At 48.6% G+C, this 27875-nt stretch overlaps 1 protein-coding gene across 17 annotated transcripts in view; it reads right to left on the bottom strand.

Annotated features, from left to right (window-relative positions):
* LOC122535993 (transcription factor SPT20 homolog) overlaps positions 1-27875 on the bottom strand; it is a 224753-nt gene that overhangs the window by 66827 nt on the left and 130051 nt on the right. For 16 of the 17 annotated variants that reach the window (XM_043667980.1, XM_043667982.1, XM_043667981.1 and 13 more), the window contains one exon: positions 3165-3299. In XM_043667980.1, coding sequence (XP_043523915.1) covers positions 3165-3299 — 135 coding nt within the window. Of the gene's footprint in view, positions 1-3164; positions 3300-3836; positions 4497-27875 lie in introns of those variants that run through there. The other variant, XM_043667993.1, reaches the window with a different exon arrangement.

Genomic DNA, 27875 nt, shown 5'->3' with positions numbered 1-27875 from the left:
TGTCTGTGTTCCCCGTTTTCCCAGTGTCGTATCGCGAAACTCCCGTCGATGAAATTCCCGTGTCTTCGAGGATCTCCAGGTCTCCAATGACGTCGCTCGAATCCTTGCGAGTAACCCTTTAGTCAGGGGAACCCCTTAAATTATAAACAGAGCGTGCGAGGACTTCGATCGACTGCGAGAGACCGCAGAAACTTGAGCTGGCTGGTCCTCGCGACAGCCAAGATCTCAGTTTCGTGTGAACACTAGCTCATTAATTTCGAAGAAAGGATAATGGAGCACGGTCGTGTATTCCCTTCGATCGACTCACAGCAGCTACAAAAGGTATATCACCAGTATTTATTTTAATTACTTTGATTTCAAATTTTTATCGTTATCCGATAACGTTCTACTGATTAATTACGTAGATGATACAACAAGTAGAATGACGTGCAAATACTTTTTGCAGAATACGCTTTACTGATCAATAGTAACTACTGAAAATTTATTCTGTATGCCTGTTGAACAGCCGTACTACTTTCGCTGACCAAAGAATGAAAATTTAAACGACGAACCAAATCTCAATGACGAAATAAACAGACCGTTCGATAACAAGAATACAATGGTTGCTGATAATTGCAAATAACTGACTGAAGAAAACAATCGAAGGCATTAGCAGAGTCGACAAATTGGAACGTCAGCGCTGGCGTTAAAGTTACGATGGCCAGCAAGCAAGACTGGTCCCGTCTATGGGACAATGGAGGAGGGCAGGAAGTCGCGGTCGAGCTGGCGAGTGGTCAGCAGAACTTGATAGTTTCTCAAAACTCGATCTTCGAATCGTCTCGAATCTCACGCGCTGTCCAAAAGACCTTTGCCGTCTATACACAACCATTGTCGAACCTAACACTATTGTTTACCAACCAGCGCAACAATATGATTTGATCGTCGCTCAAGCACGTTGTTACAAGCGAACAAATGTTAATGGCTTAATTACGTCGTCGCAATAATTTATCTCCAACGAACATGACAAAAAAATGTGAGTCAAAATTTCAGTCGAAAGAATCTAAGTCGAATTTCAGTCAAAATAAGATAAATCGTCATTAATCCATAAATTGCACAATAAATTTAAATATTATAAATGCTTCTCTGCGAAATGAATTAACTGGCTCCTTTATCGTTCAGAGAATCAAAAATATATTTCGTGGCAGATTAAACTGGGAAAGCGTCGCGAAAGTAGACCAATGTGTCGTTAAAATAATCCCAAAAAAATATCCTTCTCTCTCTCTCTCTCCCTCTCTCGCCGTCTCTCTCCTCGGTACACTTATGTATACGTGTCAGCTTGACGATAAGCGAATCTCTGTTTACACGTAACCAACAGGCGAGCAGATGTACGTGTCGCACGTGTAATTCACAGGCCCGTGGTGGTACACACGTATTTACCTGGTGCGTCACGTGAACTTGATATTCACCGTTACTATCTACGCATACGCTCGCGTAAACGCGGTGTACAAATAAAAATACCGCGGCTAATGTGTCCCGTGCGATTATTAAAATAATTTATTCCCACCGGTGGCCGTTATCGATGAAAGGAGACTTATCGATCGATCTAACGCACGAATAGGGTGAAACCAGAAGTCAGAAATGTGTTGATTGCTAGTGGTAAAACGAATGTGAAAAAATATGGAGAAAAAAGAAGAAAATAATACTACTGAATGACGATCGATGAAAAAGAAGAAATTGCTATCTAATATTCTCTAAGAAATCAGCTTTTTTCGGGCTGATTTCCGCTGTGTATTTTATGCAAATTATTTCACCCTTTAGTTTCTACGGATTCACATTGTACGTCTATTTCTGCTAATAAACTGGGTGGAGGAAAAATTTACTATGTCGTGTCATTTATTGTTATGCTTTCCTCGATTATATGCAGTAACGATCAAAATTAAAAAAAAAAACAAAACGCTGAATTGTGACTGACAAGAGAAATGAATGTATAATATAATTACGTGCCTCAGAATAGGGAAATACTCAATACAAATTTTATTTATATACATATAAAATTTCAATTTCAAACTTTCCTCCGTCCGCCATTATATCACGTTATCGATTCTTTTTATGTATTTTATACTCCATGGTCTTAGCCGTCAAATAAAAATAAAATATTGACAAGAAAGAGGACCGAGCGAGAGTAGAAAGCGCAACAAATAATTCAAAATAAGGAATTATTTATACATTATGATATTTTCTTTATACTTGCGACCTAAAAGACTTCCAAAAATCGACTGATACACACACACACACACACACGTACTTCACAAGGCAAGTGTATAGCTGACCTGAAGGTGTATTCATCCCTCTATTCGAAAAGGAAACCGTCAAAAAGGCCGCTTTAAAGGCCGGAAAACATTTGTTTCCCTCAGTGGCGCTCGTGCCACCATCCGTAACGCTATATTGCGTTCAGCCGCGAAACGCGGGACTTCGAATTGAATTTGAAATCAGGGGGCTCGATTTTATGGTGGCTGGGTGTCAAACGCGTCGCAAGTACCGCGGCTCGAAGACGGTTATACCACGCGCGATAGAAGGGAGTACCATCGCTCGAACGTGGAAACCCTCCACACGGACGTGTAGAGGATCGTTATCGGTTTACTCGTTTCCTGGCGAGTGTGTATCGAAACGCGGCGCGGCGGTTCAAACGGTTCAATCGGTTCAATCTCGTTTTCGATTCCCTACGAGACTCGTAGGATAGAGAGATACGGGATGGATCGTAGTCTCGAGTCTTATCGCCTCTAGATTTCTCGATTCCGAGAAATCAATGAGTCTAGGCCGGACATCTTGCCGAGCGAGCTCTTCTTTATCGTTCTTAAGCAGATGTTTGCCTCTAAAATTAGTGCTATTTACGGAGTGATGTCGTCGGTTATTAATAACCCAATCTCCGCGTTCCGCGCAAATTTCACAAAAGGAAGAAACACGATCTAAGAGGTACGTTTGTATATCGATCGGACATAGTGATCCGAAAATAATATCTTCGCGTCGGCGCGAATGAAATAAATAATTCCTGTGTAAAACCGCTGTGTAAAAGTGAGCGTTCTTTCATGGACAGAAGAAAGAGAAGAAAGAGAAGAAGAAAAAAAAAAAAAGAAAACGACGCGGTTATCTTATCGAAAGCAAATTTCCAGAGATTAATTCCTTACCTGGTCGTTGTCTTGTTGATCTTGTCCGTACGAGGGGGTGTCACCGTTAGGGGTGGTGGCGGCGGAGGGTCGCTGTGACGTTGACAAGTTGATCGCGCCGTCTCCGTCTGTGTCATGATCCATTATGCCATCGTCCTGAAATCACGATCATCGTTACGTCAATCGGAGTGCCTTTGGTGCTCCTTTGGTGCACTGAACTTCGTCGTTAAGCTCGTCGTTCTCTCGCGATACGGTATGTATCTCGGTTATTGCGTCACATCGTGAAATTTCTCGACCGGTAGCAACGTTGATCGCTGCTATCGGTCGAAGAGATGTTCCCCCACTCGCGAAGCACGAAAGTTTCGAGTTTCCGGGACGGAGGGAAGACGAAAGAGAGAAGAAGGATCGCCGGACTCTACGAAGGTCTTGAGAATGTGTTCTTTGTTATACCCTCGTCGCAGGAACAATTTTAGATCACGTTTGACGCGTGTGATTCCATACACTCGAGGCAAAGGCAACAATATTTAGCTCTCGCGGGCCACACACGTACACACACCAACGAACCGCCTAATAATATATCCTATCGTTTGCATTCTCACGCGAGCAGCAGTCAACGTGTACGATAGCGCAACACTCCTATTTTTCGCGTGCCCTTTATAAACAAAAATATTCGATTCCGAAAGGCTCGCTTACTTTAAGAGAAGACCTTGGTCCCCAATTTCAGCTGTACGACAGCCAGTTTGGAATTCATGGAAGTGTACTCTGGAATGTCTTGCTGGCAAGACGAATGTTCTTCGCGCGATTAACACTTTTTTTCGTGCAACACGAAGGAGAAACGCTCGAGAGTGATCACACACGGACACCATTCGCGAATAGAACCGAGTACACAGTGTCCTCAGCCATACCGGAAGTACGCTGATCCTCCAGCTGGCGCACGACAATCACGCGAATCGGCGATGCTCCGTTAATCGTTGCTCCGAAAAGTTCTCAACAAATTGGGTTCTTTAACCCAGAAAAAAAACCGCGACATCGACCTCGTCCACGAGGCTGACACACGTGGGGTGGGAAAAACACGCTCGGAAAATGCGTATATGGAGTACACACGTGGACGCGAACAACGAGCCGTCAAAACGGAGTTCGTGCGTGCACAGACTATGAGGGGGGAAAAAAAAAAAGGAAGAGGGAAGACGAACGGTGCACGAGGATGACAAGGAAGAAACCGGCGTGACGAATGCGCGTGAAAGAAGAGAAAAGAAGAAGAAACGCCGGAAGAGGTGGAGAGGGAGAGGAGAGGAAGAAACGAGCACGACGCACGTAAAGAAGACGAAAAGCAACGTTCACGCAGCGACCGAGTAGCGAGGACTAAACACTAAAAGCGGCACAGGCATACCAAGCAGCCCAACCGGCGAGGCTGTTGCTTATTGTGTAAATATAAACAAATATAGTTGAAACCAACCAACAGGCCTGCTTTCAGCTCTCCCTTCTCTCCCCTGTCACGCCGTCTTCTACTCTTGTGTGCCCTACCTTCTCTGTCGGCATCTCTCCCTCCCCACTTATCGCGGCCTCTCTGTCCTCCTCCCCTATCCCCACAATCGTGTCTGAAGACTGTGGCCCCTCTCGCTCCACCGTAACACCCACCCTTCGTCACGTCCCTGACCCCACTGCCGCCAGGCAAACCAGTACATCATATACGAGGCACGTTGTATACCGTGGCTCTGTGTGGCTGACTGGCTGCCTCGGCTTAGCTTGCTTGGCCTGTGCCTTTACTCTTTCTCTCTCTCTCACATACGCACACATTCTCTCACTCTTTGCCTTCTGCTCTTCTCGTCCCATATGCTCGTCTCAGCTCGAACATTACACATCGTCGCACGGTTGTTTGGCAAGCGGCTGTTCGCGATTTTTCTGTCGCAAGGGTGTTGCGCTTTGGAGCGAAGAAGCATGTGGTTTCCGGAGTTGTCTCGCGCGCGGATGAGAATTGAAGGCAACGCGATTCCTGGGAAGTCAAACTACTCCAATATTTGGGACAGCGATTGACGCGAGAAGAATGAAGAATGAAGAAGGATCACGTTCCGCGACCACGATCGATCATGTTCTTCAATTGTTGGACAATACTGTGGAAAATTTTTCGACTTCCTCCATACGTACGTACGTACGTACGTACGTACAGGAATGATGTAAAAGGAAGTTAAATACGTTAGGAAATGAGTCGTTAGCACCGTGCGTCTAACGAACAGGTATTTCTCGAGAAAACAACTGAAGAGTAAGTCGACTGTGACTTTGTCAGGCACATTTCAGCCATTCGATCTACGAACTTACTAATAAATTATGAATATTCCGCTATTTAGCCGACTGGATGTGTATGGACGCGAGGAGGTGGTCGCGCAACACACTGTTGCTCCGTAAATACGTGTGTACACGTGTTGTCTGACGCAACCTGAACCACCGGCTCGAGTTTGTATAGGCGAACCGGAAATAGGGGACGAAATATTCCTCGAAACGGCGTGTCCTTAAATATTCCTTTCACTCGTATTTCAAGCGAACAATTGGTACAGCCACGCTTTCAAAAATTTTCCGCTGATGATGTCGAGAATTACTCCGTTCCTGTCACACTGGACGACGTGATACGGAAAAATAAAGAAGAGACAAATTACCGAGTAAAAATCATGAAAATTAATACGACCCTTTCTAAAACTTCGAAACTCCACTTTCACCTTTATACACGTGGGGCAAAAAAGAAAAGAAAAGAAAAAGAAAAAGAAAAAAAAAACGTGACGAAGAAAAATTACACGACTTTATATCATCAGACAGTAGTCTCGTCGAAGCTCTGTTCGAGGCAAATCCTCGGCTTTAGCCGTTCCTATTGTCGAAACAGTTCGGTGTATTTCGTAACCGAATGGTGGTGTTCGGCAACCGAATGGGGTGCCGTGACCCATCGCCTGGTCCTATGATAACAAAACTTTGGGCAAAAATAGGCGCAGCCGGCCTCGCCAGACTTGTGTACGTGGCATATACTAAATATGTATTTATTAAGTAAACAGCCGTTGCGCTGGGGGGTTCAGGGTACATACGTCTCGTTTCCTATTTCATTGTGAGTAATGCGCTCTCATGGATTCGATGGTGTTTGATTACGTCACGCTGCGCGAGCATGGGCATGGCTCTCTATTGTAACATACGTCACAAAGTGATCGTATAATTTTCAAACTTTCTCAATTTTTATTATTCCCTTGGGTAGAAGGATGAAAATATCACGGGCAGAGAGCGCGTAATTCGTCAAAGATAAGGGAAACGATCCTTTTTTAACAATTAGCGAGACAGAGGGGTGCGTAGCTTAAGCCAAACAACGAACGAGGTACAAAAAATCGGAAGGTAAGGATCCAGACGCGACACGCGGGTTTAAGAATGGATCTCGACACACCGTTCACGAGAACCGGCGAGTACGAGTAGTCCACGGTGGAGAGGTGGTGTACGATCGAGCAAACCGACCGTAAAGAAGGATAATCGCCGGGAGTCGAAGTAAGAAGAGATAACGAAATCGTATATCCCCATCAAAAAGGAGAGAAGGACAAGGTAAACGGCCTTCGTCTGTGTGCGCGGCACAAGTCCTGACCACCCTTTCTCCACACGTGTACACATCGTCCGCTGTTCATACGCCCCTTCTAAATAATAAACGAGAGGATTTACCCCCGTCAGGTTCGCGCGCGACGGTACACAAAAATACTCGAATCTGAGAAATTAGCGGCGAAGGACTAACGGGACCGTCGTCGTTGGTCTTCGTGGACTAGCAGTGGCACGAGTGCGAAGAAGGGAGATGGAGCGACGACAGGATGTGGAAAAAGAGAGAGAAAGAGAGAGAGGAAGGCTGATAGGAGGGAACGGAGGGGGTTGTGGAGAGCTCGAGCGGAGGCGTTTCGGTCCACGGGTGCGGAGTGGACCGCCAGGAAAAAAGGGTACCTAAAAGGGTTGAATTAATGTCGCGATAAATATATGATTTAAGGTGGAAACGTTTGCAACTCCGGCTAATTTTTTATCTGAGACCGCGGCTCGACTCCTCGTCGAGAGGGTTTTTATCCTAGAAAAGAGAGACCGACGATCTCTCGAGCGAGCGAGCGAGCCACACTTGGACCGAGGGAAAGGGGGCTGGCAACTCCGCGAGGAGAGAAGGAAACCAGGCCTTTAGAAAAGGAGGAGCCGAGCGGGGGAGGAGGAGAAAGGGTTTAAAAACCGAGCGGCAGGGTGACAGAGGCGGGAGAGTGGTCGAATTCAACGGTTGTTCCTTTTTTTGGGTAATTTACTACCGGCGAGAATTTGAGCGGACGCGCGCTTTTTAATAGTTCGCGCCACTCCAAGGACTCTCTCGTTCTTTTTCTCGTTCCTCGTCCCTCCGACCGACGCGTCCCCGAGTTGCATGGGGGTGTGCCTGGTCATCCTCCCCCCCTAGAGCAGGCGTCTCTTTCTCCGTCTGTCGTTCAAGAAGATCGGTCAGAAGGACATCGGCGGCACCGCGTTCGTTCCGCCGTGGTTACGATGAAAATTACGAGACTATAAAGCGACCATGTACGACGCAGTTTATGTCACTCGATTCCGCCGACGGATTTTACTACAGATTACTCATCGCTTTTTTTTTTTCTAATGTCGAAACGATCGCGGAGACTCGCGAATGCCTTTCAGCACGGAGGATTGACTCTTTATCCTACAGCGTGTATATTACATGCAGTTTGCTATTCAAGGTTCGGCTTCATTTCTAACTTTGGATTCGATTTTCCAGATTGGAGATCAGACTGAATATTTCACTGGTTCACATTAGAGAAGCGGTTACGACGGTGAATAAATAACAATCACTTAACATGTTCGTTACATACGATTGACACGTGACGTTTTAACATTAATTTAGACTATATTTTACCCCGCAAGCAATAGTTCATTATAATGTTATAAATACTTTAATCTCATTAGATTTCATGCAATTCTGAAATCTAGGTTGAAGAAACGAATGCTCATCGAGCATACCCGATATTAGAAAATAGAATTTGATAATACTAACTGATTGAAAAGAATTAGAAACAAATGTATCGACTGGCGTTACAAGAGACAAGAAAGATTAAACCTGGACTAAAGTAACGAGTCACGAGTACCCTTTGTAGCAATGCAGTTGAGCAGCAACCCCTGAAACGTGGAATTTTCTCCTACTCGGGTCACTGCGTGTTTCGTCGCGCAATTTCGCGACAACTTGCCAAAATCCTTCGCAGATAATACGTCATTGGATTTCCAGGGGGTGAGAACATCCCCGCGGGACCAGCAAACACCCGATTCCCCCAATTATCTGCGACACGAGCGAGCGACTGACGGCGAGATCAGCATACGTGACGACGAAGCTGCGAGCGAGAGAATCGGAGAGCTATCCCTGTTGCTTCTTCGGCCACGAGCCAGACAGAGAGCGAACGAGAAGGATCGTCCACCCTTTGTGTAGGAAACGTGAGCCGAAGCCACGACCGCTTAGGTTTCCGCAGCGTCGACGCTTTTTGAATTAACCGGCTGGACATTAGAATACGAAATTGATATATTATGGGCGTAGAAGGCTAGGCCCTCCCGGGCTCTCCCCTTCTTTAACCCTCCGTTGAAAGGCCGCGAAACCGCGGGGGGTTAGACGGAACGGCGAAAGAAGAAGAAGGGCGGATGGTCCGGTTACACACACTCTTTAGGCATGACTGGCCGCCGTTCGCATCTTTCATCGCATTATCTGCCCTCGTAAAACACGCCTTTATAGGTTCCCGAAAACCTATCCACCCCAGCGCGGGGGTGTCCGGCGCGTGTGTCTCCTTCCGTCGTTTCTCTCGGCGACGATCGCATCTCGCGAACTATGGATATTAGTTTTTCATGGGCGTATTTGTTAAAGAAACCTTTTGCTTTACAACCCCTTCCGGGCGGCACCGCGATCTTGCCAAGAGAGAGAGAGAGAGAGAGAGAGAGAGAGAGAGAGAGAGAGAGAGAGAGAGAACGGAGATAATACCTCCGGCAATGACTGCCGTGATTCTTGAAATATCTGTTTGTCCCACCGTTGTCGGAGGATATTACTTTTCTTCCCCGATTGTCTTCGATTTTATTGAATCAAGAAACAGCGATCAACCAAAGGAGAACCTGAAGATTCTGTAGCTGTTTAAGTACTCTCTCTCTCTCTCTCTCGATGTAAACTCGCTCGCTATCGACAACGTCTAAGCTCCGCCTCTAAAAACCAACCCCTAAGAAGGCTACTCGAGACGTATCAGTAGCAAAGCTTCGAGCAACCGACCAGCATCGCTTTTTTCTCTGGCTGATTTATCGCGGTGGCGATTAAGGGTACGGGAGCGAAGACTCGAAGAGAGAAGCGTTCGACCTTAGCGAACGTCGATCCGTGCTCTCGACGTGGTTCGATCGGCTAATGGCCTCCGGTAGACATTAACATTGACGAAGAAGTCTAGAGCGTTTATGTGAGCGTGGCGTTAATTTGGCTTTAAGCTACCAGTCGACCGTACCACCACCACCACCACCACCACCACCACCACCACCCATCTTCTAGCCGCCTGTATCCGTGCCGGTGGTTCTCTTGTTAGCATACTTATCATCCGGCCGTGGAATTAAGAACGAGCGAGGTGTCTAGGGGTGTGAAAGTACCAAGAGGGTAGAGAAAGACGTTAGGGGATGACTGTCGTGCGGAACAGCGAGGAGGGGGATGGTAAGCGGACTGTTGATAATATCAGCCTCGAGCAGAGTAGAACGGGTATTGGCTGGCGGACTATTGTCGGAATAATGTTGATTGGATTCAAGACCGAAGGCATTAATCTGCCTTCTTTTATTATGGACCGAAAGGGACGATCTTAACCTTCCATTCTCTCTCGGCATTGCCTTTCTTCGATGATACTTGCACGAAATAGAAAGGTCCCAACCCCTGCTCTGCTCTGCTGTTTCCATCACCGACCAACAACGAGCCGCTGGTCTAACCTTGTTAAAAATTAAATCAACCAAAATTCGAGGGCCAAGAAAAATGCACTCGAAAGGAATCCGAGTCTGACCCGGCCCGAAAATTAGTCGAAATTTGCACATTTGCAAACAATGTGAAATCTCCTCTCTACAACTTGGAGAAATTCCAAGTTCAAGAATCGAAACGAGAGAGATGGGATCCGAGTCGAACGGACGGGTCATCGAACTCAACTTCATCCGTCACCACCTCCGTAACACCGCAGGGCTGACGATTCTCGATTTCCCGCTGCAGGGAAACCGACTGTCTGTATCGCGAAAAAATCCAGCGGAACAATGACACGGGTCGAACTATCACGTTCGTTGGAGCTTTCAGCTCGGAGAGAGGAAGCGATCCAGATGGATGGTCGTAAGTGGTGGACAGAGTCCGATAAGGGTAGTGAGCAGGTCCGCCTGGGTTTGAGACCGGACGGCGGTGCGATCGGAGGGGGGTTGCTGCTCCTGAAGAATGGACCTCTTTGTTTAGCCGTTTATGGTGGAAGAGATTTAGCCGGATTGCCGTCAGCCGATAGCCACCGAGGGTGTCGACCGAGCTCCAACATCGAGAAGGGCGCTGCCGTGCTAGCCAGCGGAATCCGTGAAAGTCTCTTCTCGCTAATACGCGCCGGTTCCTAACTTTCGTCCCTCGTGTCCATCTCCCTTCTCCTTTCTTTCCGCTCTCTTCCTCCGCGCTGCCCCCGTCCGTGGCAAACACCTTCCTAGAAGCGAAGAATCGCCACACTTACGAGCGACCCCTCACAATGGCCGAACATTAGCTGACAACAGAGGTGTGGACATCGGATAGCAGTCCTAACGGGCCTTCGGGCTCACCCCTCCGTTTGATTGGCCGGGCAAACCGCTCGAGACGTTTCGCATTTATAGCCCGGGATCTAAATAAAATCTCTGCCTATTCTGACAAGACTATTCCTCCCGTGGCAAAGATTTAGGTGGCAAATTCTTCGGCTGGTCGAGGCCATACCTGCTCGTGCGTATTTCTATTTTCTCGAAGATTCCTACGTCGTCGGAATTGTAACTGCGAGCGGGTGATTCGAATTTGGACGAGCAACGATCACGAAGGACTGTACCATGAGCGGGCGATAAAAGCAAAAGGTTGTAGGAGGGTGCGTTGAAATAGACATTTATAGAAATCCTACCAAGAGAAGAAGGACTAAGCGGACAGTACAGCTGAGATACAGTTATGCAATAATGAGCTAATGTAGGTAATAGGATTACGCCGGGAATCTCCTGTAATTGGCCGGTGAAAAGGTCAGCTCGGTTTTGCTAATCACCGACGAAAACGTAACTTTGGACGCTTTGCAGTTAGGCTTAAGAGGTTTACTAGACCTTACGCGTATATACGCGCGCGTTTTACGATTGTTTCCTTTTTCCTCGGCTACGAACGGCTGCCAACACTAAAGCTCTGTCATTATCATTTTAACGCAACAGGATTAATTATACATTCATTAACCGCTCGCCGCTGGCAAAGAAACCAGTCTGGTCCTCGGTTTCCTCGGTCAAAGCGAGGTTCTCGATCGGATAAGCGGCGAAATTTTCACGAAAGAAGCACGCCAACGGTGCTGTCACGTGATCTCCTTCGAAATAGCGAACATGATGAATGTACTTTGGTCGACTGGCGATCGCTTCATCATCCACCGTTACCCATTCTTGGAATCTCTGGATCATCGGATTGATATTCCCGCGCGGTATTTTCATCTTTCGTTGCACGTACAGACGAATCGAAACTCGAAAACGAAGAGGATATTTCCTACACAGCTACGTCGCTCTTTCGACGATTGCTATTCGAGGAATGACAGAGAAGATGTAAATCTCACGAGCAGGAGCGAAACGACGGAACGTTATAAATTTCGGGTGAGTTTAACGCAGCGCCATGGATCAAGCGCCACGGAGCAGCCTGGAGTTTTCGAGTTGGATTAGGGACGAAGTTGCAATTCACTTCGATATATTTACTGTGAGAACGGTCAGGCTCCGTGAGCGGGCCGACCGAGGCTACGGATGGACAGACTCGGTTTTTCCCTTTTACCTTTTAGAGTAAATAAGAACCCGGCCCCGGCGGTTGTGTATCTCCCTTCGGAGAGCAGAGGCGCGTTCGCACATTTTGCGATCCGTGCGTGGCCACTTTCAGCGTTCGTACGTCCCCACGGTGATTTATGAAGTTTCCCGAGACTTACATTCTTCCTTGCAATTTTCGTCCCTTGGCCGCAATTTTCGTCCATTCAACCACCAGCCATTTACGCTTCTCTCGCTGTACACATGCGCAAAAATTAGACGTCAACAACCATCTCGCGTTTACGCGGAGTACGAAGTATTTAGATGATGAAAGCGGTAAGTATCCATTACCTCGGTATCCACTTGACGTCGACGAAATAAGAGCAGTATATAACGCGTATAATACGACGGTAAGAAGGAGAAGCTCGAGGGAAAGAGCCCCCCCAATATCGCGCAACGAGGAAACCGAAGGAAAAACCGAAGCACTCGAGGTCGCCTGCGTCTTTTAGCGTTCGTGGTTGGAGGGTGCTCAGCCGTGTAGTGTCAATGAATAAAAATTTGCGGCCGAGGGTGGCCTCGCGTTTGACGCCGATTTTAAAACTTCCAACCCTCGAACCTCGAGGCCTAACCCGTCGCTCGTCCTCCGCTGCACCCTACCTCTCCTCTCTCCCAAGACATTACTTTGTACTGCGGCCAAGCATCGCGAGGAAGAGTCACGGTTCGCAATCAGCGGTGGCTGAAACTCGCACTTATTTTCGCCCGAGTGCCCACAGCCCTCGCGAAACTCACCCACACCACCTGGCTGCACGAGCTATCGAGCGCGGAGAATAAGACGGTTTCGCCTGGAGATCATTATACCGCGCCTTAAGTCGAGCTAATATGTTTCTTCTCCTGGCAGTCAACCACCCTCTCCCCGCCCCGTCGTTTCGAAAACCACCAAAGACTCGCGCGTATACGTGTACAGAACGGCGGTGGAGTAAAGCAGCGGAGCTAAATGTCGCGAGCTAGAAACCGAGCCGCGACATTTAGACAATTTAATGCCGTTTTATAAATTATACATCGGCCGCGAGGATCGTGGAGACGAGCCGATTACCGGGGTGGATCGTTCGTTCCTCGTTTAATCCGTGGAGCGGCGTTTCACGCGGGGCGCGTGCACAACGCGCTGGAAAAGCTCGGATGTTGCAGAGGCTGGGACAGTTACCCGGGACGGGGAACTTTAAGGGTGTAATGTCACGGGAGGAGTCCGTGGGAAACGCCGAGGGAGCCAGACGAGTTTCGTTGATACGAATTTCTGATTTTGTAGGTTTCTAGACGGTGTGCCGCGCCCGCGAAGCGAGAAGCTTCGTTCATAATGTATCGGACGGTTGGAAGTCAGCCGATTCGCGAAGCTATCCGGGCGAAGACGTTACGCGTCTTGCGGCGCCACCGGAAATTTTTGATCAAGACGTTGGCGATAGCTGCGACATCGAGTGCCTCGAGTGAAACGCTCGACAGAATCCCGTTCGACGAAAATGGGAAACGTTCTTTCGGGAGAAGGGCGGAACAATATTTTGGTTACTCGCTCGAGTACGATCTAAAATTCTAATTTTTATTTTAACTCGGCGATTTGTTTCTTTAAAAGAATTCCCCGTTCGGCGTGACGGGAAATACTTTGGAGAGTAGCGGAGAGATATTTTTGAGACTCGGTTGACGGTTTCCTAGGAGAGAAATCTCCCAGTAGCCAGCTCTCGTACAGGAGCTTCTCCATCTTTCGTTATGCCCGCAATGCCTCATCCAAAAAATGGCGCTTTACCGTCCCGAAAGATATAACCCAGACACCTCGCAAAGCCCCATACGTTGCATGAATAATAGTCCACGTGAACGCGAGACGCTGGCGTCGTTCTGCGGCCTAGCCGAGGGGGTGATTTCAGGGGTTACCGATGAATATATCAGCGTCGATGTATCCAATCATTCCCTTATTACGATATCGATACATTATTTTCATAATACGACGACAGTGTCTCGCGAGGGGTGGGCCTCGCGAGGGGAGAAAAAAGGCCACGCAGACGTTCACCCCCTTTTTTTCTCCAACAGCTGGAGGAAAAAGAACCGATACGTACGAGAGGGTGTCGAGGGAGAGCGGCGGAGAGGATTCCTTACACTCGCGCGTTCTCTGGCAGGACTATCGATTTCGGGATTAGGTGGCAATTTTTCAAGCCTATGGCGAATAATTACCGAATCCTTCCCCCATCGAGTGGCTTCCGCTATAAACGATCTTCACCCTCCACTCTTGCCATCAAAAGACCACCTACGCATGGATTCACGTTCTACGAGAACGTCACCGTTGTTAAAGTATTAAAAGAAAAAAATACAGAACGAAATAATCAATATTGATCTGAAGCTCAAGATTCTTTCCACTCCGCTCCTGTTTCTTCGAGAATTGAGAATTTAGAAATTGACTATAATTTGTGAAACTATGATTTGGCACGGTCAAGTGAATAAAACTACATTTTATAATTTCCAAGTAACAAGCGTTGTTTGTTCCTCGACAGAGTGCGAGACAATTGTTATCTACTATCTCGTTTTTAAGGAATAAACAGCGAGCCCCAAGGGGAATATTCGCACGAGGCAGAGATAATCCACGCTCGATTTTTAAAGATCTACCGAACCGATATACGTCGACGCGGTAGCTCTCCTAGGAGGAAATTCGAGCGAGAGGGGGCCGAATAGGGGTTGGGGATACCTTCATCTGCGGATTACTTATGCACGAGCAGCCGCGACTCATTTCATTGCAACGGAGCCAAGACTTGGGAAGCAAGCCGAGTCAAGCCGACGGAAAAATGTTTCTATTTAGCTCGCTTAAGCTCTTTATTAAAGGTTCGCTTCTTCCGCGACCGAGACTTGGCTCTGGCTTTTAGAATTTCCGCTAAAATCCAGCCGGAGGCCCACGCCACGCTGAAACTCGAGAAAAAGAGATTGTGGTCTGGTCTGTCCTCCTCCCGCGGACGCTCTTTCGCACGTTCTTTCTTCCATCCCCTCCCACCGACGACCCCGTTCTCTCCGTTTCCGTCCGTCGGTTCTCCTACTCCTTTTTTCCTCTCTTTCTTTCAAGCTCTCGCTTAGAGAAATCCTTCGCCGAGGGTGTCGCAGGGGGGTGGGTGAGGAGGTGGTGCAGGGGAGGGAAGAAATTGCGTCAATTACCCGCTGATTTCGGCATCTGATCCACGGATTACGCCCCGCCGCGAATGCTGATCCCTCTTTCGTTTATTGAGCGACGTTTTCGAAATGACACGTCCCGATTCGAGCGCGTTCCGCGACCTCCCCGGCCATCGGGCACCCTCTTCGCGCCCGTTCGCCCAGATAAGAGTAACGAATGCGTAATATACGAAATTGAATGTTTTAATAAACCGAGCTGGCTACGTCGTCTGCTGGGAAAGGCTCGTGGAAGAGAGGCACCCTCACCGAGCGACTGAGTTACAGAGGAAAAGTTAGAGACGTTTAGCCGCGGGTCTCTGAGAGATACTTTCGCGATACTTTCGACTCGACGCGTTACTCGCTCGAGAGTTTTGGCGAAACGGTCCTTACGTTTTTGTGGATGGTGAGTTGCCCGTTTTGGGAAACGAAAGAAGAAGAGAAGAATCCTGTCGTAGTACGATCTCTCGACCCTCTTTCGCGCCCGATTGTCTCTCATCAGCGGCAGGAAGACGCGGCGGGGGATGAAGAGGCTACAAATAATTCCGGGGCGTTATTCGATGGCATATTTTCGATTATCGGCCAACGAAGCGTAATCTCGCCGTAAATGGAGGATTGTCTCTGTATAGCGGAAGATGAGGTGCTGCGGGTTTCGTGGGAGAGGCGACGACGAGTCTCTCCGTCGCTCGACGATGGGAAAGAACGAAGGGAGAAAGAGAGATACAGCGCGAAGAACGGTCGGTGGAAGGGAGATGAGAATAAAAATTCAAAGGGGGCGAACAGCTAGAACTGAGGGAGTTGGGTGTTGGTGTGGGTGGGGAGTGGTTGAGGTATAGCCACCAGCGGCTCTTTAAAAGAAAGCGGGATAAACAGACAGTTCCAGCAAGGAGGGAGGAAATGTAAATTTCCAGCGAACTGGAAGGAAGAGAGAAGAATAAGGGCTCGAACAGCAGAGCGTGGGTATATTGAGTGAGCGACTGGCCCTTCCACCCGCGTCGCCTCGCCCTTGCTTCTTTAAATTTCATGTGCCAATTGTGCGCGATTGTCTTTACTTTGCCTCCTCGTTCCGCGGCAGGCACGGTTTATACGTACCGCGGTTCTTCAAGCCTCCGCTGTCTTCTCTCCTCTCAACTTTCAACAACGTTTACACGCGACTAGTCCGCACGGCGGTGTGGTGATCGTTTTCTGCCGTCGAATCATCGATTTAGCTGATTCCTCCCCGACCACAGCGACGTTTTAACGGTAATACAGAGAAGCTATATCGCATCGGTGACACGTTGAAATACACAAGACGCTCGAAAACAGCGAGTCAGCTGCTTGTGATGCAATTCGCGCAGGTGCAACCCAACACTGAGTTTATCGCGTTACCGTTCGCCTCTGATTTCTACCAGCCGCTATCGAACTCGACAGAGTATCCTAGCACGGTACATAGAACGCGTATACGCGTATGCTGCTCGTCGAAAGAGTACCGACGACTGTCGTTCGTACGATTAAATTTGTCCGTCGATAATGCGACACGCGGCGGTGTAGGAATAATTAAAAAGTTCCATCGGACAGGACGGTTTCAACGACGATCAGCTGGAGGCGATGGGCAAAACGCGTACGCAAAGAAGTCAACGTCCCTCGGGCGGACTCTCTCGATCGGGACAAATCAAAGAACCGCTGCCTGACGAGGCGAGAGGTAGACGTGGCGAACATTCGAAACGTCTCGTCAGGCGGACACGTCGTTTCTCCTGACGAGACTGAAAAGGGATGCAAGTCGACGTTCGCGGAATGATATTCAGAGGGATGAAGGGGACAGAGAAAGAGAAGCACAAACACCAACGGTGATGGTAGTGGTGGTGGTGGTGATGGTGATGGTGATGGTGATGGCAATGGTGATGGTGGAGTTGTCGGATCGGTGTCCACCGGTGGATAAAGTGAAAGATTCTCTCGACGCGAGGGGGTGGCAGAGAAGAGAGTCGTGTGACAGGGGTTGAAGAAGAAGCACGCTAGTCGGATGGTCACCCTACGTGCCAAGAATTTCTCGCGGCCGGAAGCCATGGACCTTCGTTCTCAGTCGCGTCTCAGTGTGCCGAGCGTCTGTCTTCGGGTGTTGCGCGCCTCTTCCAACGGACGGAAGAAGAAGAAGCGGCCTGTAAGCGAGAGCAACAGTCCCTGAATAAACACAAAGTCCAGTTAAAGTCGTAATAAATGTCTCCACCTTCCCGATGGGTTCTTCCTTCTCCGTTCTCCTTTTCACCGCGTCCTTCCCTTTCCCCCTTTTCTCGAGGATCGCCTCTTCTTGCCTCCTTGCGTACCGCCTTGTCTCTCTTTCGCTCTTTTCACGCCCGTCGTGCTTGCTTTCCTTTCTTTCGCCGAGACAAACGGTATTGAGGGTGAAAATTGACGGCTTTATCGTGCCGCTTCCGCGAGAACTTTTCGAGGATTTGCCTCTTCCTTCTTGACGGTTTCGTATTTTCCGCTAGACATTTTCCTCGCCAACTTTTCCTTACCACCACCACCGCCACCACCCTAACCGGTTTCCCGGACGATTGTCTCGAGGAAAGTCTTTAAGAAAGACTGATTGGACGCAATCATTTGCTCTGTTCGTTTTAATCGCGTCACCCCGTCCAACTAATCCCTCGCTCTTCGTCGCGTTCTCGCCGGTAAAAATATGATTCTTGTTCATCGAATATTCCCGCAACAGAAGCAAATCTCTCTCTTCCGTCCCGACACGTATAGCTGGATAAAACTAAGTTCGATCTCTCGACCAACGCGTAGGATATTTCCCTACTCTTCTACTTTCCGTATAAAACGCTCGATGTCGTACTTGGTCGAGTGTTTCAGCGACAGTGATAAAGTTGCTATGTATACAGCGATATCCGACAACACCGAATAAACACACGGCCGATAGACATTTATTTTTCTATCCAGTGGCAGCTTAAACCCATACGAGATACGCGAATAAACAATCCGGACATATGTTTCTCTTCCACTTGTCGCGCAGCTTTGCATGCAATCGCTCGGTTCAATTATATAACCGATCATTTTACGCCCCACTCCGCGCGAACTTCTTCCGCGCAAACCGGATAAAACCGTTCCGCCGTACGTAACGCGGATCCGATGGAGATTCGAAGAATACAGACGAAGATAAAGGCCATTAATCCTTAGGATTCTCGGGGAAAAGACACGATAGTCAAGGCGCCCAAGCTATCGTCTGTCCCTAACCTTTGCACGATCGGAATAATTTAAATCGAAGGTTACGGACCTTTGGGGAACGCGATCGATGGCAGGAAAGGCTCGAGGCAACGCGGCTACTCGCCGCGGCGGAAATAGCGACGATGACGTACGTTTTTTCTTGCTCGGACGATGCATCGGCCGCTGCCGGGATCAACATTCCGCTTCAACGCTCGCGTATGACGCTCTCGATGACGCCAACACTCCCACGCGATTTTCCCAGGCGTCCCCGAACAGTATTCGGATCGCGAAACAAACATCCTGCGTTCCACGAGTACAGAGAGGGCAAAAGGGAGGGAGGGAGGGAGAGAGAGAGAGAGAGAGAGAATACGCCCTTTCTCTAGCTCTGTTGTTTCGACTCGCCACAAATATTTACCAAATATCGATTCCCCTTCAACCCCCTTCTCACCCCTTACCCCACCCGTCCTCTCGCCCGACAGAGAGCGAGAGATGGGACGAGGATACGCAAATTGCATTTGCGTTGACCGCTGCTACTGCCTCGACATCGTCGATATTTGTACTAGGTTGTGTATCGAGGCGGAGATTGGCGGATCGCCAATTAAAATCTGCGTATTCGTTCTCGCCGTTGGCGAGGCAAGAATCGTTCTAGCCTGGACTGTTATAATCGCGGATTCGCTTGCTGATTCATGAACCACCTCTTTACCGCCTCTTCCCGCGCGTGGTTAAAGGTAAATGGAACGCGATAGACTCGATCCTTCAGCAGGAATGACAATTATCGCATTATCTTGACGAATGACTACATAAAAACGCAGCTCGAGACTCGGATTACTCTTACAAATTTCGCATTTTTCTTCGTTCCGAACTTTTCATCATCTTACGCGCTCCAAATTCCACTGAAATCGTCGAAGATCGGTTTCCACGTTTCTCCCTTCTCTTTCTCGTCGATTTAGAAGTGAAGAAAGAGAAATATCACGACAGAGATGTAAACTCAGATCATGACCAGTTTCCGACGAAAGTATATACGAATGAATAAAAGTTCCAAGTGTACACGCGAGTCTGAACGACAACGGAAATTCGTATTCTTCGAATAAAGTCGTTAGCGTGCGGGATAGGTGGGATCGGATTTGATTCATAGTCTGCCAAGTATCAAAAATGCAGGTGGTTGTCGTGCGGCGAACGTTTCTAAGCTGCGCCGCGCCACTCTCCCGTGGACATATCTATTATGCAGATCGTTCGAATAGCGGTGCAACGATCGTATGTTGACTTCCACGGTTAGTAATAGATAGCGGCGCGTTATTTTTAACGAAATTGCGAGCTGCCTTGGGATAATGTTAGCTTCCGTCTTCGTACACGAGGTCTATGTAACGTCTTATTGATCGGCCGGCGTTACCAACGCATTCCGGATATTTACTGTCCGCAATTTCTTTCTCTTTCGAAAGAGAAAGAAATCGACCCTCGTACGCGAGCACCGGCGGACGATGGTTCGCCCTTAATGAATATTGACTTTAAAAATATTCCAGCACGTCGACGTGTACCTACCGAACGGACGTGAGCGCGGGTCGAGTAATCAAAAAATTTGATCGGACCAAGTCTCGCGATGGCGAACGAAAATAATTAGATAAAAGGGTTGGCTAATTATCATCGAACCGGAGGATTCCGTGGACTCTTTTTGCCGGATACGAAGGCAAACGTACGGATACGAAGGCAAAGATGACGACGAGCCACCGGCCGTAGGTTGTTGAAATAATAAAGGTTGTTATTGAACCGGCGGGCATTGGCGAAAAAATTTGAATTGGTAGCCGGTGTGCATCTGTCGCTGGCTCTCGGTGCGCGCGTTCCGCGCCTTGCCTCCCTACGCTTCGCTTTCCTTTTCGCCCGCTTCCTCGACGAACGTTTCCTCACCCCGGACCACCGTGCGTTCCCTTCGTCGGCCAGGCCAATATCCAAGGGAGGGCAGCTCTCTCTCGACATTATGCGAGCCATCGATACTGCACGCGGTTTGCGGCTACTGCCACGTCGTATTATTAAAGACGCTCGACAAAGGGGAAGCGGGCCAAGCGAAGAGAGAGAGAGAGAGAGAGAGAGAGAGAGAGAGAGAGAGAGAGAGGAAGGAAGACAGGAAAAAGAGGAGAAAGAAGCTCGATAAAGGAGACAGAAAGGAGGAAGCCGAGGGGATGGTATCGTGGGATGGAAAACGGGCGATTTCGACGATGCTGTTTTTTCTGTTTCCGTCGTCGGCATGAATATTCCAGCACGCGCATCTGCATAGGTTCTCGTTCGAGAAAAAGGAGAACCGGGTGAAAGAATCAACCGCGTGGTGTGGGGTAAAGTGGAGGCAAGAGATAGAGAGTAAAAAGAAGAAAAATGGAAAAGAGAAATATACGAGGCAGCGAGAGAAAGAGCAAGAGAGAGAGAGAGAAAGAGAGAGAGAGAGAGATTCTCAGCGAAAGGTAAAACTGGAGGCTTGCCTTTCCATCGGGTGACGTATTATGCGAGAATCGAAGGGCAGGGGGCTCGAGACGCGGGGGTTGCAAAGGAGAAGGCAGAACGTGGGTGGTTGGAAAGGTGGATGGCGGAAGATGGAAGGCGAAGAGTGAAGCGGGAGAGGACGTCGTTTGGCAATCTTAGGGGATTCCGTGGATACAATGGGATCTCAATACATCACCTCGCCTAACCCCACTCCCGACCCCCCTCCAACCGCCCCTGTACCCCTTGGTGTGTTCCTCCTCTCGTGCCACTTCCTCGCGCATTCGTCCCGTTTGCACCAGCACCAACGAGTTTCCCAGATGCTGTAATAGCTTAGGAGCCGGCGTAATAGCTGCCACTGCCTTCCTAGAGAGAGTTATAGTTCAACAACGCACAAATGGAATCGCGGGTGAAAGCAGCAGCAGCAGCGGCAAAGAGAGAGAGAGAGAGAGAGAGAAAGAGAAAGAGAGAGAAGATTGATGAGACGAACTGCCAGGTAGAAATGATACGAGCAGAGCTGTGGCAGAGAAGAGGACGGGAAAGCTGTATGGAGACGATGATGGTACACGCGAGAACGGTAAAACAGGAAGAGAAAGATGGAGCCAAGGAAGATCTCGAGCTAAACGCAATAACCGCGAGGAAGAACGACGACGCAGACGCGAAATGTCGCGTTCGGAGCGGTGCATCGTTTATTGCATCATTCTTGAAACTGACGACAAACAGCGGAGCAATTTAATTACTGCAAATAACACGAATTGCAAGTCCCCAGAATAATAAATGTTGAATTTTTCTCGAACATTCATGGAAATGAAAGATCGACATAACGAAAGGGGTATATCATACCCGTCGTTCTCCAAAAGTGACGACAAGAAGAAAACGATAGGGAACGTGGATTACAGACGAGATGTAAAAAAATAAACTCGAACGGGTATTTGTCTTTTATAAATTTTTTGCCAGTTGGAGTACGCAGTGGAGGACTGTATTAAATCACTTGTCACACGGAAGAACGTACACTTCTCTGTCGAAGAGGAAACCGTAATTGAAGCGTTTCACGGGCTGGTCACGGCAACGAGCAAGATGGGGAATAATTAATAGCAACGACACCGTGTGTAACGAGATATAAGTATTATCCGAGCCGAATTGCGCGGATCTCCGGCTGGTTCTGTGTTTGGAAACCCTCGAGTATTTCAAATACGTTTATCGAGCTTAAATTCCACGTTTCTATCTCCTAATACGGATGGATCGTAACGCGATATTCGTTCCCCTGGAACGATTTATTTTATACCCCCGTCCGAACGTCCGCGCTACGTCCTCCTCTACTTTATTTCCGTTTCAATGATCCGTAATATATAAATCTAATTGACGTACGTACGTGGTACCCCTTCTGCCTTCGAACTCCTTACGAAATTTCCCAATTTCCAGCTTTGCTCCGAAAAACTGCAAGAGGAACCAGAGGAACCAGAGGAACTAAAGTACGAACCGGCATTACTCGCGAGATAAAATTGCCTACGTTCGTCTAGAAAACATTCCCTTGCGAAAATTTATTCCAAGACAAAGTCTACCACCGAGGCGCAGAATGGAGACGAACGAGTGGAGAATATAGAAAAATCATTGGAGCTCGAAATCGTGCGATCACGTCTACGCCCTCGCGCCATTTCTGTTTACCGTGCATCTAGCACAGATGCGTTACGTGATGCTGAATACCTTGATCCTGAATTCCTGTCGCGGGCATCCTGCAAAGGAAGAAAGAATCCAGCTCTGCACCCCCGTCTGTCCTGTTCGACCAACCCCCTCGGTTTCCATCCCGCATGCCGCTGCTACCTTGCTGGCTCGTGCTACCACCCTTCTCCAACCTTCTCCAAGCATCGTCGCGTGTCTTTCCCCTCCAACCCCCATCCACCCCCTGTACACCGAAAACGTAGATGGTGCATATTCAGGAGAGAAGCTCGTGGAAACTTCGGGACGTTGACACCAGAAGCTGGATTCTGGATGGTTGGGTTGGACACAACCCGTCCGTTAACATACTACCCCCTATGAGAAACTGGTAGGGGGTGGGTGTTACTGCCTAGGTGGTAAGAGCAAGGCGAAGCGAGAGAGAGAGAGAGAGAGAGAAAGAGAGAGAAGAGAAAGGTAGAAAAGCAAGACAACTAGAAGGGGGATGTGTTCCAGCTAGACGTTCCATGGGTGGAAGATGGAAAATTCTTGGTCTACGGTGGTTAGACGAGGAGCACCGGTTATTACGTCGCCCTCGTCGTCCTTCTCGTCCTCGTCCTCGACGTGGTCGTCGTAGTCGTCGTAGTCGTCGTCGTCGTCGTCGTCGTGATAGTCGTCGTCGTCGTCGTCGTCGTCGTCGTCGTCGTCGCCGTCGTGGCTGTCGACGTCGACGTCGTGCAGTTGTAGGCCACGTCGCCCCGTGGAAAAGGCGTGGCAACGTCGCGTTCGCGCACCTTTGCACCTGGTGCGCCGGGGAAGACACGCCTCCGTGAAATTCCTCTCTCTGATCCGCCTACACGCCCGTTTCTCTCGTTCTCCATCTCTGTTACTCCGTTCGCATCCCTCTGCCTCTCTCGCTCCTTCTCGTCCTGGCTCACTCGTCCATCCGTTCTCCACTACTCCGTTCGTCTCGCTCGTCGAGGCTAAGAGAGGAGATCTCCGCCGATCTCTATTCTCTTCTCTCTACCTCCCCCTCTACTCGTGCCAACGTTAACCACTACTACTACCATCCTCTCTTTTCTCTATCCACTACTTCTGCAGCTCCACCACCGCCGGTTCTATCTTTCGGAGCAGGGAGAACCAAGCTCCTCCACCACCGCCACCGCCACCGCCACCCACCACTACCGTCGCATCAACTCCAACCACCACCATTCGGAGCCACCACCGTCGTCTCCTCCTGGACTACTCCGCCGCCACTATCCTGCTTTAAAATCGTTCTGGCTAGAGGATGCATGTGTGCCTCGCGCGTACATACATACATACACACGTACGTAGACGAAAATCCGCCGGTGACCGAGACGCATGCTCGTACCGAGCGACGTAAAGGGTACAACACGAGGCAACCGGAATCATACGTGTATGTGTGTGTGTGTGTGTGTGTGTTCGACTTCTACTCGCGTGGAGACCCCGCGTATACACGTACACACGTTCAAATGCGCGCGCAATACTCGCCTCTGCTCTTCCATCTAGCTAGCTAGCTAGCTGTGCCATCCGCCCACTCGGTATTCACGCCGTTCCACGTGACCCCCCTTAACCGTGGTTGTGCCCCTTCCATCGACCGTACTTTCGGGGGTAGGAAAGCAGGGAAAAAAAAGAGAAGAAGAAGGAAGAAGAAAAAAATACAGGGGGCGAAGCGGGAGAATCGGAGCAGAGGAGAAATGCTCGCGAGCGGGCGCGATTACCGCAGACTCGCGGAATCCCTCTTCTCTCTCTCTCTGTCTCCCTTTCCTCTCTCTCTCTCTCTCTCTCTTCGCAACCCCTCTCGCGAAGCTTCCTTTTTTTCCTCCTCTCTCTCCTTGAGATGCGAGCTACTGTCGGGACGTTACCGCGTACGCGTCTACCTAGCCAGAGAGAGGGGCAGAGGTGGAAGGACGTACGTATTGATCAGGGCCAAGTAATGTCTGGAGATGCAGTCGGAATTACTTTGGGTCATTTGATTTCTATGCCCTGTCACGACGAGTCGACGGAAACCAAATTCATCCCTTTCGGATTGTTCCGATCAACTGCACCGATCAAATGCACGTGTTTCGAGTTTTTCGACGCGAGGGTGGAATTTTCTGAAACATACTTTCTCGTGGCGAAACATAACGAGATTCGGAGCAAACAGTTTTTTCCCCCCCGGAAAGGAAAGGTACTCTTAATTAGCCGCATTTAGATCTCGTTTCTTCGTCGTTTCGAAATTTGACAATCGTCTGACATACAACGGGAAAGGAAAGTTCATCGTCTGAGCCAGGGGGATGATGAAGTTAACGACAGAGGAAATCGAAACTCCGCGGAAACGGAGTTAAAGAAGTTGTGTATGTACACGAACGAGAACGGAGAATATAAAAGAAGGTTTTCCTCCTCTGTATGTCTCAACAAGGACGAGTCACGTTTGCCGACTGCACGACTCCAACTCGGACATCCCTTGTCCCAAGTCTGACATCGCTACGGAGACAAAAATCACGACGGGAGCGTGTAAAATCAAAACTATGTTTCTTTTATAACCCTACGGAATAATGCATGTCGTAAAGTGTTTGCCCTCGCCTGGATCAAACCTCGACCGTCTTTTCGCCAGCGACGTGAATTCCACGCGAAAAGACGGGTGATGCAGATTTAATTAAAACCGCCGTTGGTTCGCGGATCGCATGAAAAGAAAAGAAAGAAAGAAAAAAAAAGAGGAGAGGATAAATGAAGTTAATCGCCTTCTGGTGTATCGACCCTAGAAATTTGACGCGGATCTAAATTCCAACTGACCCGAGAAAACTGATTGCGAGAACGACTCTGCTCCGCTCCAGTTAATTATCGTCGTTGGCGATCGATCGCCGAACCGAGGAAAAGCAAAGTTCCGCTCCTTCGAGAAACTTAAAGTCCAAGGGCGAAAATTAAAACAACGCGGTGGTTATTCAATTTTAAAAAGAACGCGATTGCTGGCGCACGCGAGCGTGCTTAAAAACTTCGTGCCCTTTCCGCGCTACACAGAGATCGAAATCGCAAGCTGCGAGTGCTCGAGCGTGAGATCGCGCCTGTTGGTAATTATTTACGGAGTCCCGAGCCTCCCCTTCATTAAGACACTAATTACCGACGTGCATACGCGTGCATGTAAGGAGTTGGAGTATATACACGGGGAGAATCGGAGCCGCTGTTCTACCAACTTCCGACGTTGTACCCCCTTTCTTGCGAGTACAGCGATATGGTGGAAACGTTCGCACGATCCAGACATCTATTTACAAGGTTGCACGTCTCGGTTACGTTGGTACACCTAATTTGCCTCCTTCGGTTACTCTGCCTCCGTCTTCCGTACTCTGCAGCCTCGGGGACACGTTAATCCTCCACGTGCCACCGCTTTTTAGATAAATGGAAGAACAAATGGAAAGACAAAAATTGTCCTACGCGAACTCGTAATTTTTTATCATAACGATAAGACGTTCGAAAAAAGTAGCCACTTTGGAGAACGCTCTACAGGAGCATTATTCGACAAAGTTTTTATTTATATATATATATATATATATCGTAGAAAGTCGAGTTGTCCTTTATCCTTTTTACCAATCTCACTAATTGCAAGAACTTTCCAGTGGACAGCGACAGATTTTTCAAGGTCCGAACGAAGAAACTGGGTAATTTTCACGTAATTAGTGGAGAAGGATGAAGCAATAAAACAGGTTGAGAAGAGGTGTGTCGAGTAACAGCACGTGGTGTTTCGCGAGAGGCTGCGTTTCCCACGTGTGGGGGATGACAGGGGTGTACACGGCCGGCCGATCAGTGGGTAGAGGGGTTGTTTAGAGCGAGCGAAAGAGAAGAAGACAGACGGTAAAAGAGAGGAGGAGAGAGGCGCTGAGGAGGGGTGAAAAGCACGTGGTGGCTGGCGACGCGCGCCTCTCCAGCCACGGCAGGCTGTATATCTATCGAGCTTTCCACCCCCAGCATCCCCCCCACTTGTTGTGCTTTACCGTGTTGTGTTGCTATGTTGCCTTGTGTATCGAGAAAGTTCAACGCCGGCTAGACGATGTTTCCCATCCAACATCGGCCCGTCAGAATCAACAGGCTTTTCTCTTCACTCTGAAAAGTCGCTCGGTTCTCTCTCTCTCTCTCTCTCTCTCTCTCTTTTTGTCTCTCCCTTTCTCTCACACACTCTCTCTTTTTCTCTCTCACTTTCTCCCTCCTCGCGAGGAAGGATCGAAGAACGAAACTTTTTCAACAAGATTAAAATTTCATGATACGTACAACGTGCAAGTCGAGGGAATAGAATTTTGATCGGGACGAGGAAAAACTGGCCACGACAAATCTCATTTCGAGATTTACCAACGTGGCTAACTTTCTTTTGATTACGTCGGGGACGTTGCTTCGGGAGATCTAATTTTTTTTTCTTCGTTCTAGCCCTTTCTTTCTTTCTTCCTTTTTTTTCTTTTCTTCTTCTTCTTCTTTTTTTTTTTTTTTTTTTTTTTTTGAGAAACCATCGTATCAACGATAGACGATTTTGAGAATTTCTTTCCCGAGGTGGATCAGATAAATAAGAAACGAATAGCTAGTATTTCGATAAACGGGCAGCGACGGGGAAAATTTCAGATGAAATTTTTCGTTTGCTAAACGCAATCCGACAGATAGCAAGGGTAGCAAGTTTGCCCGACGACGTCTGCTGATCTTCGACCAGCACAAGTTCGTTCATTATCGAAAGGGTAACGCACAGGGATGCCGGGTTCTTCAAGGGGATGTATGATTATTGAACGCCCGTTCTCGGTCGAATTTTAAGGGCGGCAACCCTAAAGGGAATATTCCCGCCGTTCATTTCGTACCGTTTGCTCCAAAACTTTTCGTTTCATCGAATTCAACGTTACAACAAATCTCTAATTTACATTGAAAGGTCAATTACATCGTTCCAAAATGACAACATAAAGATAAAAGACAAAACATTCGGTGGATTTCTGAGACGAAACTCTGAGATATGGTCCACCATTTCGCGGTGAATGAGAGATTCGTGGATACAAGTGACTACCCCAAAGGGAACATCCCCAGGATCTTTAACTCTGCAGTCCTTCAGGACCACTGGCGGACCACTTGGTATGCAAGAAGTATAGCCATTCATCTCCCGATCTCCGGCAAAGGCCCGACCTCCGGATATAAATTAGCTTTTGTTTAGCATTCAATGCAAGCCGCCTTTTCCACCGGCCATCCCTCTGCCCTCGGTTGATCCACCGTTGGACAGCCACCTGCTCGAACAACCACCCT

This window comes from Frieseomelitta varia, unplaced genomic scaffold (genome assembly GCF_011392965.1).
Source record: "Frieseomelitta varia isolate USP_RPSP 00005682 unplaced genomic scaffold, Fvar_1.2 scaffold_791, whole genome shotgun sequence".
In the NCBI taxonomy this organism is placed as follows: domain Eukaryota; kingdom Metazoa; phylum Arthropoda; class Insecta; order Hymenoptera; family Apidae; genus Frieseomelitta; species Frieseomelitta varia.
Note: the sequence above shows the minus strand (reverse complement) of the source record. Positions and strands in the feature narration are given on the sequence as shown.